Source organism: Bactrocera neohumeralis, chromosome 4, assembly GCF_024586455.1.
Source record: "Bactrocera neohumeralis isolate Rockhampton chromosome 4, APGP_CSIRO_Bneo_wtdbg2-racon-allhic-juicebox.fasta_v2, whole genome shotgun sequence".
Lineage (NCBI taxonomy): Eukaryota > Metazoa > Arthropoda > Insecta > Diptera > Tephritidae > Bactrocera > Bactrocera neohumeralis.
The window spans coordinates 9,517,863-9,536,516 of record NC_065921.1 but is presented as its reverse complement, the minus strand read 5'-3'; the positions used below and the strand labels follow the sequence as shown (position 1 = coordinate 9,536,516).

The 18,654-nt window shown below is 36.4% G+C and overlaps 2 protein-coding genes across 2 annotated transcripts; one reads left to right on the top strand and one right to left on the bottom strand.

The window, feature by feature from the left end:
* Positions 1–183: 183 nt before the first annotated feature.
* On the top strand, positions 184–1,794 carry LOC126755994 (mitochondrial ribonuclease P protein 1 homolog). Its single transcript, XM_050468762.1, has 3 exons — positions 184–861; positions 918–1,284; positions 1,349–1,794. Exons 1-3 carry the CDS (start codon positions 254–256, stop codon positions 1,736–1,738), a joined length of 1,365 nt encoding a protein of 454 aa, XP_050324719.1. The 5' UTR covers positions 184–253; the 3' UTR covers positions 1,739–1,794.
* On the bottom strand, positions 1,775–3,538 carry LOC126755993 (dynein axonemal assembly factor 3 homolog). The gene is made up of 2 exons (XM_050468761.1): positions 2,698–3,538; positions 1,775–2,640 (listed from the first exon to the last, which is right to left on the bottom strand). The coding sequence occupies exons 1-2, from the start codon at positions 3,463–3,465 to the stop codon at positions 1,870–1,872; spliced, it is 1,539 nt and encodes a 512-aa protein (XP_050324718.1). The 5' UTR covers positions 3,466–3,538; the 3' UTR covers positions 1,775–1,869.
* Positions 3,539–18,654: the final 15,116 nt, after the last annotated feature.

The window sequence follows — 18,654 nt, the reverse complement described above, 5'->3', positions numbered from 1 at the left end:
ATAAAGTACATATTATTAATAAAATAAAACTGAATACATATAAGTATTTGCACAACGCGTTAAAACTGTTGTTATAGTATGCATTGCTTCAGTTTTTCATTTTAGACGTTATCTGCTTTCACTTTTTTTTAGCTATTGCTTTTGCATTTGACATTCTTGATCAGCTGAGTGACCATTGTCAATTCGCCGCAAATTGCATTACACACATGGAGATTATCAAACTTCTTATTTGTTTATAATTTAAATTAAAATAATGTTAAAATCACTATTCCGGTTAGCACCTGCTCGTGGCACATTGCGTCATCATCTGCAGCTATCACAGTGTACAAATCACAGTCTGCTGTCAACGAAAAGCGCTTGTGTTTCGGTCACATCGCGTAGCTGTGCCAAAGTAGCGGCGGATGAGAACATCGATAATGAGGCTAAACCCGCTAAACCCCACTATAATCCATTTACGCAAACACAACCAACATATGGAACTGGCGCAAAAGCTGAGCCTCCAGCCAATAATGAGGAACGCACCAAACTTCTTAAAGTCTTACAACTCGAAGTCGATATAGCACATCAAGAGGGACGACGCGTACCGCCTTTAGAATCAATTACCGATGAGAAGTGGGCACACATACTTACATTGCCTTCGAAGTCAGCACGTTACAAGTATTACAGTTTCTTATGGCAAGTGGAAGCTAAAAAACAAGCCAAGGAACGTAAAAAAGAAGAACGTGCAGTGCAAGTGCTGGAGCGAAAGGAGGAAATGCGTAAAGAACGTGAGGAGAATCAACACATCATCTATGGCTTGGGACATACATCACTCTTTTTACGCATCTACGATACGACCATAAATAATTTTCAGAATAACAGGTGACTATCTTCTTTAAATGCAATTACTAGAACTAATTGTTGCTTTGCTTATACAGATTGATACGCGCCATGCAGTTTTCGCCTAAAATTGTGCTAGACTGTTCGTACGATCGACACATGACGCGCCGAGAGGCACTGAACGCCGCTAAACAACTGATGTTATGTTTTGCTGAGAATCGTGCGCATGATGATCCCTTCGATTTGCATTACTGTAACGTGAATATAAATAGCGTATGCACGAAAGCTCTTAACCGTTACATACCCACTATGTTCAATACAGAGTTTCCGATGAATGTGCATGAAAAATGTTTTACCGAATTATTTCCAAAAGAAAATCTAGTCTATTTGACACCACATTGCCGCACAGATCTGGAAGTGTATAATCCCGACAATGTGTATATAGTAGGCGCAATGGTGGATACGGTAAATATACAGCGAACATCAATAAAAATTTTACATAATCTATAATATTCTTCTTACTTCGCAGGTTAATAATGAACCGCTATCGCTAGCCAAAGCGAAACGTTTGGGCTTGCGCATGGCACGTCTGCCGCTCGATCGCTACCTGCAGTGGGGCGCAGGTTCAGGCAAGTCGCTAACGCTTAACCAAATGGTCAACATATTATTAGACCTGAAGTCTACCAATGATTGGTCACAAGCCCTGCGGCATGTACCACGCCGCAAAGTAGTTGATGTATCAGCAGAGGAGCTGCAACAGAAGCGTATGCTGGAAAAACGTGCCAAGCAGCTGAATTTCTCTTTAGATAATAACTTCAATGATAGAGGTTATAAGCAAAACTCTAAAATAAGATCATACAAAAAAGAATTCAATTTAGAAACTTGGGGCTCTAAAAAGAAAAACCAAAATAGCAACTAATTACATTTTTGTAAGTTTTTAGTTTAGAAAAATATACATATTTAATTGAAACGAAATTATAGATGGTAAAAATGATTGAAAAACAGTAAGTTTCGTTTTATAAAATAATAAGCTGAATTAATTTTAACTATTTAATTGTCGTTTTCAGCCATTTTCTTCATCTCGATAATTTTCTTAAATCGCAAAATACTGTTTTTCGAGTTCAAGGCATTGTAATTGATCACCGGCGTTAAATTTAACAACTTCGCATATGACTTCAATTTGTCCTCGAATTCGTGCACCACCTCTTTGCGCGCCACAGTCAACAGTTTCGTCTCCAAAATAAGCAACGCATTGCCACGCAGCACTTCGGCGAAATTGCTCTTCAAAAATGGGAAGTAATTGTGTCCCACAAAAACGACATCGAAGAAGTTGCGCCAGTTTTCATTGGTGTTCACGTCTTGGAGCGTGAAAATATCATCAGCCGAGAGAAAAAACACCTTGCATTGTTCCACCTGAATCCACGGTTTAGCATACTCGCGCACGGCATCCACATCGCATTCGTCAAATGTGAGCCGTTCGCCCATTAGCAATTTAACCGAGCCATATTTACGCGAAATTTTACGATCATGCGTGTAAGCGGTGCGCGTTTGCAATTCATGAAAATATTCGACTAGATTGCGTTCGGTAATGTCCGTGGCGCGATAGTCATTGTCGCCATGCACCGAGTTCATCATTTGCTTGTCAGCGGTGTTGAGACCAAATGTACAAAATGGACCCGTCTCTATGTCCCCGGCATAACCACGATGCAGATACTTCTCGCCGTTGCGCACCAACCCGGCGACGAGTGTTTTATTCGGCTTGCACTGCTCATATTCGGGGTAAGTAAAGGCAATGCCTGTTTCGCGCCAATAACGGTATTCCTGTGCACGAAAAATTTCATAAAATCTCATCTAAAATGTTGCAAATGAAAAAGTCACCTGCGAGCATATTTGCGCTGCATTCCGGTCCTTCAACACCATATTCAAATCCCAATCGAAGGCGCCCTCGCGATAATCATAACGCGTGGTCAGCAATTTGCGCACACGTTCCGTCCAATACTGCTGCACATTGAAGACATAACCCTCGCGTGGCAGCAGAAAGTTGAATGCGTTCTCCAAACCATCGCGTTCGCGGTACCTCAGTCGGTCAATATTCACTTGTGGTGCCAGCCGCTTCAACTCCGCGTCGTCGGTGATCATTCTCAGCAAGGCTTTCGCTTTGCCTATCAGATATTGATGTGAGGCGGGACGCATCAGCGCATTGCCGTACACGTCCATGAAGAGATGCACCTTGCGCACTAAGTGAAACGATTCGGGGTTCTCGAGCGCTATGCCCAGCAGCAACATATTGCGTGCGACGATTTCTATGCAACCATCGAGCACATAGATATTGACACGGCTGCCTTTGTGTTGGTACATTTTGGCCATGGTTTTGATGATGTGACGCGGATCGCCAGCACCGAAGAGCAATATATTGAGTTGATGAGTCGCACCTTTTGCTTCGCCACCAGCGTCACTTTCACCTTCTGCGCTGTGCGCTCTTTCTTCTGCCTCCCCTGTGTACTCAACTCCCGTTGTTGGAGATTTTTCCTTTTCTTCGTCGGCTTCTTCCGGTTTTTCGGCGTCATATTCATGTGGTTGCTGTAGTTTTAGCGCTTTGCAATATTCCTGGTACAGATCGAGCGCTTCGCTGAGCCCCCAAAACATTTTTCATGCACCAAATAGTTTTTTATAGACTTTTTTAAAATTGTTTCGAGATCTTTTGCTTTGTTCGTTGACGGTTGCACATTTATTATCATTCTATTTTCAATATTGTTTTTGAATGTTGCCATGAGGATTATTTTTTTGAGTGAATGTTGCTAAGGCTTGTTTGGCATGTCGGTAGGCAATGTGCTCATATGTAGATATATGTATATTAAAGTATGATAAAATTAACAGATGAGGATTGCAGCGCGGCCTTAGGTCTATTGTGACCTAAATCATATCGACCCACCTCTCTCCAGCGTATTGATAAATTCCAATATATTGCTAAATGCTATTGAGGCGATGTGATCCCTAAATACTTGGAAATATGGATCCAAGGCCACTTTCTCCTGCGTCTGCAGACTGCTATGCAGTCAATTATCAGTTGTTCTTGGGTTTGTGGCAATTTGTCGCAGAATCGGAAATTTGCACAGGAAGCTAGGCCCATGTTATATAAGTGCTTTTTGCGCTTACAGTGTTCAGTGTAGAATGCGACAAGTAGCCTGAGCTTGTTCCTAAGGAGTTTGATTACATAGTTAAAGCTGCTGAGGTTATAACCACCCATTAGCAACTTGGCATGGCACTTACCTTGGAGTTGTTGCCAATAACTCTCTCTGACTACTCCTTCTTCCTTAAGGAGCAGCCGCTTTACGGTATGAAGACGCACCGCAATGAAGGGTTCAGGTCCTACTAAGTTAGCGGAGACTGCGGAGCGGGCGAGCTCATCAGCCAGTTCATTCCCAGGCTATACTTTTGTGACTGAGCACTCAGATGAGGTACACTGGATTACGTTTCGATAGACTATGTGGCCGTACTCTACACTCTTGAACCAGTTCAGATGAGCCATCTATCTCTCGTTGTACTTATAAGGATGAACCGAATTTCGGTCTTTGAATCGCAGCTGAATCGCAACAAAATCGATCAATTTCTGAAGCGGATGGCTGCTGATGATAAAAAATTAGTCACTTAAGACAACGTCAGGCGAAAGCGGTCGCGGTAGAATCGCTGTGAGCCGGCGCCACTGGTAGCCATAGTATTAACGGTCAGGTAGCTTTATGTGTGGGATTGGCGGTAAATCAGCTTATAAAAGCTGCTTCCTTACGGCAAAACTCTTCAGCTGGACCAGTACTGTCAACAATTGGAGGAGGAGAGGAATTGCTTTCCATCAGGACAACGCCAGCCCACACGCAACGATCTCGCCATAAACTCTGGGAGCAGTGTTGAGTTTCTTATACAAGCACCTTATAGGTCGGATCTGGCATCGAGTGATTACTGCTTGTTTCTGTCTATGGTGAATGACTTTGCTGGTGAAAAGTTCTCCTCAAGAGAAGCTTATGAAAGTCGATAGCTCTAGTTTTTTGTAACAAAGACGAAGATTTTTATAAATTACCTTCAAAATGCCAACAAGTTAAGAACGAAACTATACATATTTGATCAAAATAAGATCAGTGTAACTCCGCTTAATATAACCTTAAATTTTTCTACAAAAATAAAGGATTTATTTTTGCTAGACCTTTTTTTTTTTTAAATTTGCAAAACCTATGCAACTTCTTCAATAAACATGTATACCATGAAATACCAGGAAATAATATTTTAAAATAAATTTCATACTCATATGAAGCCATGGTCCGATTAAGATTCCAAAATAAATATGGCCATACGCTTCCTCTTTCTAATTTTTTTTATTGTTTTTGCTATTTACACAAAAATGCTGAAACGATTTGGATACTATACAAGCATTCAAACATTCGTTCTTACATACATAATTTCATTTTGATTAATCACAAAAAATATGTAATGAACACCATGGCGTATGAGTAACATTTATGTACAGGTATTTTCCCTTTAAAATATTATTTTTAAAGCAAAGGCAATTGGGTGCCATATGAATTGTAGACAAGAGACGTTAGAAGACAATTTTGCAGGTCAGAAAAACTGCTTGAACGCTACAAAAAAGTTGCTTTTGCATCGGAGTGTGAGTGTTGATGAAAAATGAAGCCAATACAACAAACTAAACGCAAAAATTGATAAGTGAAACTTGGTCAACCAGAAAAAACAATGGCAAAGTCGAATATGCATGACGCCAATAATCTGTATATGGTTGGGTCATAAAGACGTGCCATATTACGAAGTTCTAAAAACGTTTGAAACCATTAATGGAGAAAGCTACTGATAGCGATTCATCAAACTAAACTGAACGATTGTAGAACACGCCTGCAATTTGCGATTAGACACGAGACAATAATTTTCTTTCATGACAACGCTCGGTTTCATGTTGCAAAACCGGTTAAAAATTATTTATCAAACAGCGGCTGAGAAATTTCACCTCAACTGCGTTATAAAGGGTAATCCATTTCGAGGTTCCCTATTTTGTTTTAAAGCAAAAACACAGAAAATTCTAATTTAATGGAGAATTTTTATTATCATTTGGCATTTAATTTTTGAAGACAATCTCTTTCAAGCGTTGGCCGCGGCTACGACTCAGATGGTCCGTTCGTTGAGTCGAATTTTCGATGATTCGTTTGAGCATTTCGACTGATAACTGACGTGATGTTTTGCTCCAAAGCCTGACTCGAAGCAGGTCTATTCCCATCTCTACGTAAAATGCGCCAAGTGGTACCATACATTTAATGAAAAAATTGCAGACCTTTGTGCTAAAATAAGTTTTTAAAATGGTCTTCAACTAATTGTTCACTAGTACCTAACAGACTAGTCCACATTCTAATATTAAGTTTCAGCATTCCAATACAAATTCATATGTATGCCGCTCGCAGAGAAATATATAGCAAGGCGTTCGCAATTAATATCCTCCAACTTCGAATGCCTCCATCAAGCGTAACTTCAAAGAGCCCTTACCAGCAACATTCGCTTGATCTTGAAAAACAAGCGTAAAGCGGCAAGCATTACATTTGGGTATAAAAGTTTTGATGTGGAACGCTGCTTTGATTTATTCGCAGAACAATTGAGGCAAATTGATGGATTCGCATTGCACAGGCGGTCGCTCGCTCGCCGGCTCGCGCCGTATGCTCCTTAATTTATATGCTGCCGCGCCCGATCGCGGTGACTGCAGCAGCACGAATCGCAGAAATCAGCGCAAAAAGCGAAAGCTGCAAGCTGAATGAGCAAATATACACATACATACAGACATTCAAGCATATGTCCATATTTATATTGTTGTTGTTGCGTCGCTTGCGTGCTAAACCGTTGCAGTATGTGCGGTTGCGGCTGTTGCAACTTATTAAAAATTATTGCATTCGTCGAAAAGTACATAAAAATATTGAACATAAAAGAAATCGGCATCCTTTGCACTTTGCGCCTCCGCCTCCGCCACGCCACAAAGCGTTGCAACGCCAACAGCAGCAGCAGTGGCAGCAAGCGACAAGCCGACATTGCAGCAAATCAGTCATGCAGCCAGTGAATGGAGTAGCGGCTGCAATTTTTGTATTAAAATAAAAACGCAAAAGTGTGGATATTTTATATATGTATCTATGTGTGTATGTAGTGGTGTCGTTGCGTCTGCGGACCAACGAATTAATTCCAATTGAGTGCACTTTGTAATAAATCTGCCACTTCATACATATGTACATGTATGTTTTTGAGGATATAAGTATTTGTATTTTATTATGTACTGATGTAGATATGTGTGTGCATATGCACATAAGTCACACCAGCCAGTCAAATTAGATTGCCGCGACCATGAACTGCTTACACTAAGTACGAGTATGCTAATACGAATTTAAAAGGATTTGTGCAACTAGGAGAGGGGCTAAAAAATTTTGCAGAACGAAGAGTGAAGGTTCCGACATTAATTTGTATACTCTTGCAACGCGTTTCACAGAATATAATAGTTTTGCCCAGCTAATGGCTGCTTGTATCATCTAAAACTAAACGAGTTAGATATAGGCTTATTTATATAAATATGATAAGGATGACGAGACCAGTTGAAATCCGGTCGACTGTCTGTCCGTCCGTCCGTGCAAGCTGTAACTTGAATAAAAACTATCCTGATGAAACTTGGTACACATGTTCCTTCATATGAAAATCGCTGCAATTTCACGTTCGATGTTCGTACGGAGTTCATCAATCGTCGCTGGCTTGTTGGCATATACCATAGACTTGACGTAGCCCCACAGGAAATAGTCTAATGGCGTCAAATCGCACGACCGAGGCGGCCAATTGACTGTGCCATTTCGTGAGATAACACGTTAACCAAACTTGGTTTTCAATAAATCGATTATGACATTCGTTGTGTGGCTTGTGGCGCCGTTCTGTTGGAACCACATATTGTCCAAGTCCATATCATCCAATTCGGGCCAAAAATATGCGGTTATCATTGAGCGGTAGCGATTTCCTATCACAGTAACATGCCGCTCTTGATCATCACGGAAGAAGTACGGCTCAATGACGCCGCCGGCCCATCTGTTCTCTACCGGCCTTTAAAAAGCTCACTTCCCCATCCTCCTAAAACTTTCAACAGAAGGAATTTGGCAAAGTTTTATCCCTACCAGAGACTTTCTAGGATTCACTTCGGTCTTGAAGAACTTTACGACACTGAAATTCTGGCGATCGTCAAGTATACGCAAAACTGACGTGAGTGCTTACTGCTCAGAAAATTGAATACTTATACCTATGAGCCTATAAGCCTTATTGTTTACCTATTTATATAGTTTCTTTTTCAAAATAACATAATCTTATTGCTTTCCTATCAACATTGGGAAACCCATGCATTATCTATACGACCATCTGGACAGAAGCATGGTAAAGAAAATCGAAACCGATGGAACGAGCTCGAAAGTGCACAAAATTCCTATTGACACATGACTGTAGGAACATGATCGGATTACTTACTAGTCACTGTCTGCTAGCGACACACCCCTGCAAAATAAGGCGGACAGATTGAGAAGACTGCAGAAAGTGTCCACAGCAAGATCCATTGAAACCATAGAGCATCTCTTGTCCACTTGCCGCATTGGCATTGTAAGCATATGTATGTATGGGACGGTGTGATACACTGGAGTAGGCTGATAGGGAGGCCACAGAGTCTGTTATGTCAATCGCATGCATTCTGAGGGTGACTTTTCCTCATGGACCCAGTAACTGAGTTCCATCTGGTATCGAAAAGAACCAAAACTGATCTCTGCGTGACTCATTGCCCTAGGTTAGGTTAATATGACCTATCCTATTGCTCTCCTAACCTTACTCAAATGAACCGCAAAATCAAAACTCAAATCCCAACCTAACCTAAGTCAACGCAATATTGGGAGGCAACAAAGTTTTTATCTCGGTGTTTAACACGCTCCATTCAAAGTCAAATGATTGCATTTATGTACATAAATATATATATCTACATTTGCAAACCAAATACACGCCAAGTGATTTACACAACAAAAGCAATTGCAACAAAGAGTTGCAAACATTTAAAACCGCCAATACAAAATGCTAGGCAAAATAACAACAATAAGGTTAACAAATGCACAAAGTATAAAAATTATGCATGCACATATGTATGTATGTACATATATATGTATATATGTATATTTATATAGCAGATATATTCAACATATCTCACAAACGATGTATACACATAAGTATGTATGTATGTACATGCAATGCATTTTATTGCCTTTCAACCTTATGCTTTTCGACTCTCTGTCAAGTAGTGATTATCATGTAAATTATTGGAAAATTTCTATGTCTGCCAGCCCCCATAGCTACACATGTAATGTGAGTGTGTATGTACAGAGATATGCTCGTATATAAGCCAAGCTGCTGGCTTGCTGACTGCGCGGACAGCGTCTGGTGGCCGACTGGTGGCGAATCAGCGAATTGTTGATGCTTGAACTGTGGAATATGGCAGCGATAGCGGCAATTGGTTGGTGGAGCCACATATATGTATGTATGTAAGCTGCAGCTATTTCTTTTATTCGTCTTGTTGTTGTTTCGTTTGTAATGTTGTTTGTTGCACGTGTTACCGCATAATAACTAAGTAAACTTTATTACTTACTAGAGTAGAAATCTCATCTTCAACTTCAAGTTGAGCCGGACTTACGAATAATACTGTGCATATACATATGTATATGTATATATAATCCTATGAGCATTTATGTATGTAAGTATGTATAGTCTTTGTAAAGCTACTAACTTCTGTGCATGAATATGTCATAATATGAGTTTTTATTATGAACTATTCCACGAAATGCATATTTAGTTTCAGCCATAACACACACACACACACATGCATTCATATGTTTATGCATATATGTACATATAAAAGAACAATGCAATAAATTTGCACAGTCGTATACGTTACATTGTCAATAAGTAATTAAATAAATAATAAAATTAACGATGACCGAGGCGTTTGAAATTTCCAATTTTCCATAAACCACATTAAAAAGAAGAAGAAGCAGGAGGAATGGTTGAAGCTATGCACAAAAGATAGTTTCTGGTAAATTAATGTTAAAGTAATGATTATGCACCAGCAGGGTTTAGAATGTTTTATACATAAGTTATGGCTTAAAAAATTTGTTTTAAATTTAAAATCTCAAAATTAAGAAAATTAAAAAATTAAAATTTAATTTATGGTACTGATAATTTAATTAAAAACTTAAATTTCTTATTCCAATTTGGGTATTAATTTGAACTTTAACTTTTGGAGATGAAATTAAATTTATAGTTCTGTATTCCATTTTGGATATTTATTTAAGTTTAAAATTTTTTAAATATACATATTTTGTATTTAAAAATTAAATTTTTTTTTTGATATTTTAATTAAAATTTTATAAAAATTATATATATTATATATATATTTTACAAAAAAATATTTTCAAAATTTTAAACTTATGATATTTAAAAATTTTATTTTTGAGTGATTTATCAAAAAAAAATTAATTTTGAGTGAATCTGCAGCCACAAAATTTTTTAAAATTTTTAAAGTTTTTAAATTTTTTAAAATTTTTAAATTTTTTTGGTATTAATTTAAAATTTAAAATTTTTCAATTAAAAATTTTCACTTAAAATTTTAATTTTCAATTAAAAATTTTCACTTAAAATTTTAATTTTCAAATAAAAATAAAAATTTAAATTTTTAATTAACAAAAACAAAAAAATAATTTTTAAATACCAAACAATTTTTTAAAAATTCTAAATTTTTAATACAAAATTAAAAAAAATTAAAACAAATAAAATTAATACCCAAATTGGATTACAGAACTAAAAATGTAATTTTATCGCCAAACTGAAATGCAAAATTGAAAATTTTCAGTCAGGGATTTTGTTACCCCATATATATTTTAATAGAAATTTAGATGAATTAACGAATTAACATCAATATTAATACAATATTAGAAGGAAAAATCCACCTAGAAAGAAATTTTGGATCCGCCATAGAAAGAATTTGATATAAATAGGACAAAAAGTTTCAAACTGTGTCGATATTTTATTCAAAATCAGATTTCGTTTTCGAAGGATAACCAAAATGGTGGAACACGAAGTAGGTAAATTCTAAAAAAAAATATTTTTTCACTTTTTATTTACAAATTTTAATTTTTTAAACCAGCATTTAGAACAAAAAGTGCATTTTAATTCTTGATTCGCTTTTTGTTCCTTAATCCAGATTTGAGATTAGAAATTTGAAGATTAGTTTTAATACTTTTTTTTAAGGTTTTTAATATTTATTAAGATTTTCGGAATTGCAACTCTCAATGCTTTTACAAAATGATGCAGCTTCTCTCAAAATTCTCTAGAGTTTAAGGAAAAGCTGTTAAATCTCCGTTTAGACTTGCCAAATGGAGGCAAAGGCTGGCTCGCTACATCAAAAAAACTCTGCAAATATACTTAAAGAAGCTGAACTGGATGGGTTGGTCGAATAAAGTGTTGTCATCATTTCCGAATTATAATTTTCGTTAGAAATGTATTATATGTATTTATTTAATATTGCATAAAAAATATCGAAAACCACTGATTCATCAAACAGTGCTCGTGTGTGTCCAATGCAAATTTTTAATAAAAATAATGGTGTATAGTATTTTTTTTTGTAAATTGTTTTTGTAAAAACTTTACAATTTTTTTTTATTTTTTTTTTTAATTTTTTTTTTTTTTTTTTAAATTTTTTTTTTTAAATTTTTTTTTTTAATTTTTTTTTTTTTAATTTTTTGTTGTAATTTTTTAATTGCGGTTTTCTCACCAAGCAAACATAATAAATGTGTCCATGTATGTACATATATAGTTACATAGTATATCGGAACCGGAACAACTTTGTTCGATTATTGATTAGATAGCAGAAAACTGTGCCGAATCCTTAACGAATGCATTTTAAATGTGAGCAAAGACAATGTCAAAACCGAATCCAAAGACAAGACCAAAAAGCATGATACGATGGCGCAGGCGCAGGCGCAAATGTAAGCATAGATATGTAAGTATATCTACTGTTCGTCATAGCAGTGGTCAATGCTAATGTTAATGGTACTGTTCAAATAAGATAGCTTAGCAGTTACGTTTTTATTATTTATTTAACATTTTAATTTGTATTTTTAATGGCGTCAAAACAATTTGGTGGCTTACGTTATTTAATAGTTATTATTTTAATAGTTATTATTACTATATTTTTTAAATTTATGTTTATATACTCAGATCTGTATGTAGATATGTGCAAAATTTGATGATCATTTGAAGGTGAGTCATATACTATTTAATAAAGATGAACTTACTGTTACATATATTTACTTATGAATTTCGAAACGTCGATGTATATAAAATATACATTTATTGTTATTATATCAACATGAAGTTGATTCGAAAAATAATTTTGAAGAAATATTGATATCTGTTAAAATTGTTTAACTTTGTGTAATCGTTTTCCAAAGCTTTAAACTTCGGTGAGTAAACTTTTACCAAATGGGTGGAGCGGTTAACTTGAAATTATATATTATAGATATATGTATTTTTCAGTTAATTATCAGAAAAATCAGTTTTTTTATAATAATTTCGATTTTCTAAGCCATTTTTCACAAAATAAACGAATTATAGTCGGAGAGCCGCAAATTTGTATAAAAACGAAAGTTTTGACTAATCCTTAAATCATAATCTTCAATCTTCTATTGTAATATACGTATTACCTTTTATTTATTTTTGGGTTGTAGAATAATTTTATTATTATAAAGTACAGTGTATATGTATGTTAATTGTTTCAGAATTTTGCCGGCAAAAAATATTTGGTAAAACAATACTGCATAAGATTTGTAAAAATAAATGAAAATTTAATTTTAGTAATAAACAAGAAAAAACGAAGCTAATATGCCCTTCACAGGTGCATTTCTTGTAGTAACTATGTGTTCAGTTTGTATGGAAGCTATATGCTTTAGTAATCCGATCTGAACAATTTTTTCGGAAATTATGTTATTACCTTAAGCAGTAATCCATGTCAAATTTCGTGAAGATACCACGTCAAATGCGAAAGTTTTCCATACAAGCCCTTGATTCCGATCGTTCGGTTTGTATGGCAGCTATATGCTATAGTGAACCGATCTGAACAATTTCTGCCGATATTACATTATTTCTATGAACAATAACTCATACCAAATTTCGTGAAGATATATCGTCAAATGAGGAAGTTTCCCATGCAAGCGTTTGATTCCGATCATTCAGTTTGTATGGCAGCTACATATATGCTATAGTTAACCGATCTGAACAATTTCTTCGGAGATTACATTGTTGTCTTAGAAAATAAACAAAAAAACAAATTTCGTCAATATATCTTGTAAAATGTGAAAGTTTTCCATACAAGAACTAGATTCCGATCGTTCAGTTTGTATGGCAGCTATATGTTATAGTGCTCCGATATCGGCAGTTCCGACAAATGAGCAGCTTCTTGAAGAGAAAATGACGTTTACAAAATTTCAAAACGATATCTTAAAAACTGAGGGACTAGTGCGTGTATATACAGACAGACGGATATAGCTAAATCGACTCAGCTCAACATACTGATCATTTATATATGTACATATGTATATATACTTTATAGGGTCTTCAACACTTCCTTCTGGGTGTTAAAAACTTCGTGGCAAACTTAATATACCCTGTTCAGGGTATAAAAAATTGGAAAATTCTCAACCTTTCTTATGAGTAAATATAAATATGCTGAAATTAACTCAACTTAAAAAAGCGCTTTTTGCAAAAGCAAAATTATTAAATGATGATAAAATTAATCAACAGATTTTTTCGGTTGAACTCTTCATCCTCCTTATCAATATGTAAGTAAAACATTTTTTATTTGGGTTCCTATTCATCGGAAATTTACTAATTAACAACTACTGACAACTTACTATCCGAAAAACACTTACATGTGTATACATATGTATATTTGCATATTTCACTGCGTTTGAAGGCAACCACAGCAGTTAAGTATCAGCAGTACGTCTATTTGTATAAGTAAGAACACCAGCATCAACCTCGTTTGCCTGCATGGCCACTGCCAATCGCTCAAGCACAAATGAGACGAAGTGAATCATTTGATTCGGCCCGTGATTGCAATACGATACTTAATATGAGATTCGCGCACCGAATCAAACAAGGGGAAGTCGGCACGCTCACAGCGGATTGGTTGGATTGCTTGTATATAATCGTATGTATGTACATATGTAAATTTTTATTCGCTTAAGCTTTTGATGTACAGCACATACACTCGTGCATAAAATGCTGATTATAAACGATTACACACATATGTACATATATAGATGTGTGTGCTTGTATTGCCAATCGTTTGCCTCGTTTTGATGTCGATAAGTAACTATTTATTGGCGCTCACACAATGAAAGCGAATTGCTGATACGAAGCAGCGCTGCCGATAAATGGGCGAATGAGTTCGTAATGAATTCAATTGAATAATTAACATGCACACAACCATAGCCACTCGTAAAGAGGGCGGGTACTATTTTGCATTTGAAGTGTGTGGCATGATGCCACATGCAAATGAAGAGCAATTGCAGCATTTGTATGTATTTTAATACTCTGTTCAGGGTAGTTTTACAAAAAGTTCGTAACAATCAGAAAAAAATGTTGGAAACATTATAAAGTATGTATGTATGTATATCTTTAATTAATCAGCGCGACGAGCTGCGTCGATTTTGCAAAGCTCGCCTGTCTGCCCGTCTGTAAATATTCGCACTAGTCCCTCAGTTTTCTAGTTCTAGGTCTGAAATTTTGCACACGTCGTTTTCTCCTCAAGAAGCTGCTTATATGTGTAAACCGCCGATATCTGACCCTTAATAGCATATAGCTGTAATGCAAACTGTCCGATAAAATTCAAGCTCTTGTGTGGAAAATTTTTTTATTTGACTAGGTACCTTCACAAAATTTGAAACAGGTTATTCCCAGGCAGCACACCAACAAAACGGACAAATTGTTCAGATCGTGCAACTACAGCATATAGCTGCCATACAAACTGATCGAATAAAGGCTTCATTTTCCCTTCGTCATCTCCTTTATGTTATAAAACAATTTTCCCGGAGAAGGATATCATAGCAGTCGATATCGGTGCAGGCGAAGTTAACATTTTCCTTGTTGGTCGCACCCAAAGCAGTAACGAGCTGACATTAAGAAAACATATACACTAACATACATATTAATATGTATTCTTACATACACGTTTATACTTGAATGTGTGTTAGTAGAAATTAGACACCGACCGTGGGAGTTTTTTATTACCCAAATTGCTCCTACTCGTACAAGTTTATTGCCGTTGTGGTGGAAAAAAGTTAATGCAAATAAACAAAAGCACAGCAAACGGAGCGAAAAACACGAATGAAACCAAAATTAAAAAAAAAAAAAAATAAAAGCGCTCAAGCAGAAAATATAAATTTAATAGTGAACACAAAGTAACAAAAGATATTATCTACCACGAAAAATTTCTTTAGGAAAGCAATATTTAAGCCATTGCTGCTGTGCTTGTTGCTGTTGGCTATTTGAGCGAATTTTCAACACGTTAAGGTGTTCGCTCGTAACAACTTTGCACTGGATAATTTGGTCGTAAAAGCGCAGCGCAGCGCAACAGCGCTTAGAACAATCATAGAACGTGTATCGGAACGCTCTGAGTGCTAGTCGCTGCGCACTGTTTCGGTGATATAATGTCAAGCATAAATTGTAAGCTAAAGATAGGTAGACTAGTAGGAAATTAAAGACGATTTTTTCGCGTTGTATTTAATTGGAATTTGTTTGTAATTTCCTTGTAGAAAACTCGAATAAAAAATGGTTATCCTTTCGTCTGGACACTTAAAATTTATTGCTTGTAACAGTTGAAGTAGCAGCAGCAGATCATTGTGAGGACAATAATGTTTTTACGTCTGTAACATTTTTTCGAAACGACTGGTACGATTGGCTTGAAATCGTCACATGACTTTCTTAGTTTTAAAAGGTGATTCATTTCGAAATTCCCTAATTTAAGAAAAAAAAAAAAAAACACATCAACTTCAAATTTAATGGGAAATATTTATTATTATTCGAATGAAAATTCTTTGGCATTTATTTTTTGAAGATTATCTCTTTAAATGTTGGCCGCGGCTACGTTTCAGATCCATTGAGTCCAATTATGGATGATTTGTTCGAGATTTCGACTGGTATCTGGCGAATGACACGCGTAAGATTTTGCTCCAAGGCCTGAATCGAGGAGGAATTGTCCGCATAGACATCAGACTTTACATATCCCCACAGGAAAAGTCTAACGGTGTGACATCACACGATCTTGATGGCCAATCGGCTGGCCTAAAACTTGAAAGTATCTGCTCACCGAATAATCTCTCAATAAGTCTAAGGATTAATGTGATGTGTGGGAAGTGGCGCCGTGTTGTTGAAACCAAATGACACTGAGATCACGCGCTTCAATTTAAGACGCAAATAGTCGCTTATCATGGCGCAATAACGGTTGCCATTGACGGCTACGTTTTCACCGGCATCATTTTTGAAGAAGTATGAATCGATGATTCCACCGACCGACAAAGCACTCTAAACCGTTGTTTTTTTCTGGATGAAATTACAGCTCTGGAATCTCTTGGGGGTCTCACCGCTGAACAAAATTTGGCTCGAACCGTCGGATTTTCTTGGAACTTTGAGAAAAGTACCCCTACTTGGATATATCTAAGAAAATCGATCGTTCGAGAGAAAAACATATTTTACTAGAGATTTTGAGCCAATCTGAAGTTTAAATTTTTTCAAAAAAATTGTTTTTTTCTTTATAAATTACATTTTTTTTTTAATTTTCAAAACTCTCAAACCTCTCCATTTAGATCGTATGATCCAGACAATTCTTAGCTGGCATGCACAAACAGACATTAATACCTATATACATAAATGTATGTGTATATGTATATACTGTTGTCTATGTGTATCACTGTTGTGCAAATGTTGTGTGAATTTCAACAGGTTCGGCGCACATAAAACCCCGCCAATAAACAATGCTTAAGTGAGACCAAATGACTAAATGCTACACGAGTGGCCACACTAACACCACCACAACCAACAAGAAGCACCAAATTTCAACACACACACACACACTCTCAGCTGTTTGTATGCATATTTGTGCATTTAGTGTGGTTATAAAAAATTGAAGCATCATGAGAACAAGTTCTACTCGACTATTTTCGGTGCTTAATTTCGTTTAGAAAGGTGAAAGGTGTTAATTGTTTTTGAACTTGGATTTTGTGTAGCAAGTAGCTTTACGAGAGCGATGTAACATGCTTTTAAAACTGTTTAAATGAATTGCATGTGATTTACAAATGTACATATAGAAATATATTATTTTTAAATGCATGTAAAAAAAGACAATAACTTAATATTCTAGCAGATTAAGGCGTTGTGTTGAATGGCTCAAATTGAGAAACTTTGCACCGACTATATAAATACATACTTACATGTATATTATTTATTGGTTTCTGAACAATGCCTGCCTTGTCATGGTGCAAGGGCACTTTTTTCTTCGAAACTGCAGTCGCTTTTCCGGTGATATGGTGCAGAATCAGCACTAAAATTCGGCGTAATAGAGCCTTGTCACCGTGTTAGTCGAATTAGATCACACTTTGTGAATCCCAGAAAACGATGGTAGTCAACTTTCCTGTCAATAGGACAGTCCTCGCCTTCTTCGGAGCACGTTCGCTGGAGGAAGTCCGAAGTTTTGACTGTAACTGGTATTTGTAAGACTGATGGGCTTGATAGACCAGTCTGACTTGCTGTAGAATGGGAGCGGTTACGAACTATGTTAACTTCTTGCGTTTCACTACTAGATGGTTGGGCCTTAGGCCAGCTCAGTAAGCGTTGCTTAACGACTAACGACTGTGCAATTGCAAGGTTTTTCTACATCACTCTTGTATTTGAAATTATTTGAGAGCAAAATTCGTAAAAATGTGTTAAAATTAATACAATGTCTATGGAAAGAAGAACTACCTATCGTTAAATATTTTACATATAGTCGAGTTAAGAAGTTTTAGAGCGAAAAATTGGCTATTTATAGTTTTAGGTTAAGTTATACTGACTGGCTATCGTGCCATACATGGACCTAGTGGTCCTTAGTAATACCAGATGAATGTGAATCTTAAGTAACGCATTCGTTATACACGACGCTAACGATTTTTGCGAGTCTTTAGAGTGAGTGTTATCTAAGTTTGATACTTCATCCAGCGCCTTGAACTGCGAAACTGCTAGATATCTAAGACGAGTTCTAAGGCTGGACAGAAATAAAAGTATATGAGGATTTCCAGCGTATCTCTCATAACTATTTCCCTGCAATTTTTACATGTATCGGCGTTACCAATGCCCATCCGGCTTGGACAATCGTATAACAGGCCATTTGAGACGTCTGGATAAAAAGCAACCATGCTTTTCTTCAGGACTCATAATCACCTGCACATGACATGACCATGGCGATCCTGCATGCCTTCAAGGCATTCCATATCCCCCTAAGCCACCTGTCAGCCCTTTCGAAAATTTCATTATGTATCGTTTTTAGCGACTTAAGTATTTTCTGTACTAGTTCGGTAGCTAGACGGATTGCATTTTTGGAAATCTCATCAGCTATTTCGTTTCCAGGAATTATTTTGTGACCTGGAACCTAGTATAAATGCAGGCGCTTTCCGGCAGCCGCTAAAGCTACTTCCTGCCTGCTTTTAA

What these genes read in the sequence shown, in the direction of transcription:
- LOC126755993 (XM_050468761.1), bottom strand. Translation starts at nt 3,465, where the DNA reads ATGTTTTGGGGGCTCAGCGAAGCGCTCGATCTGTACCAGGAATATTGC. An exon ending in CAGCGCAAATATGCTCGCAG is followed by an intron (nt 2,641 to 2,697) that starts GTGACTTTTTCA and finishes TTTCGTGCACAG; the next exon opens with GAATACCGTTATTGGCGCGA.
- LOC126755994 (XM_050468762.1), top strand. Translation starts at nt 254, where the DNA reads ATGTTAAAATCACTATTCCGGTTAGCACCTGCTCGTGGCACATTGCGT. An exon ending in AATAATTTTCAGAATAACAG is followed by an intron (nt 862 to 917) that starts GTGACTATCTTC and finishes TTGCTTATACAG; the next exon opens with ATTGATACGCGCCATGCAGT. An exon ending in TAGGCGCAATGGTGGATACG is followed by an intron (nt 1,285 to 1,348) that starts GTAAATATACAG and finishes CTTACTTCGCAG; the next exon opens with GTTAATAATGAACCGCTATC.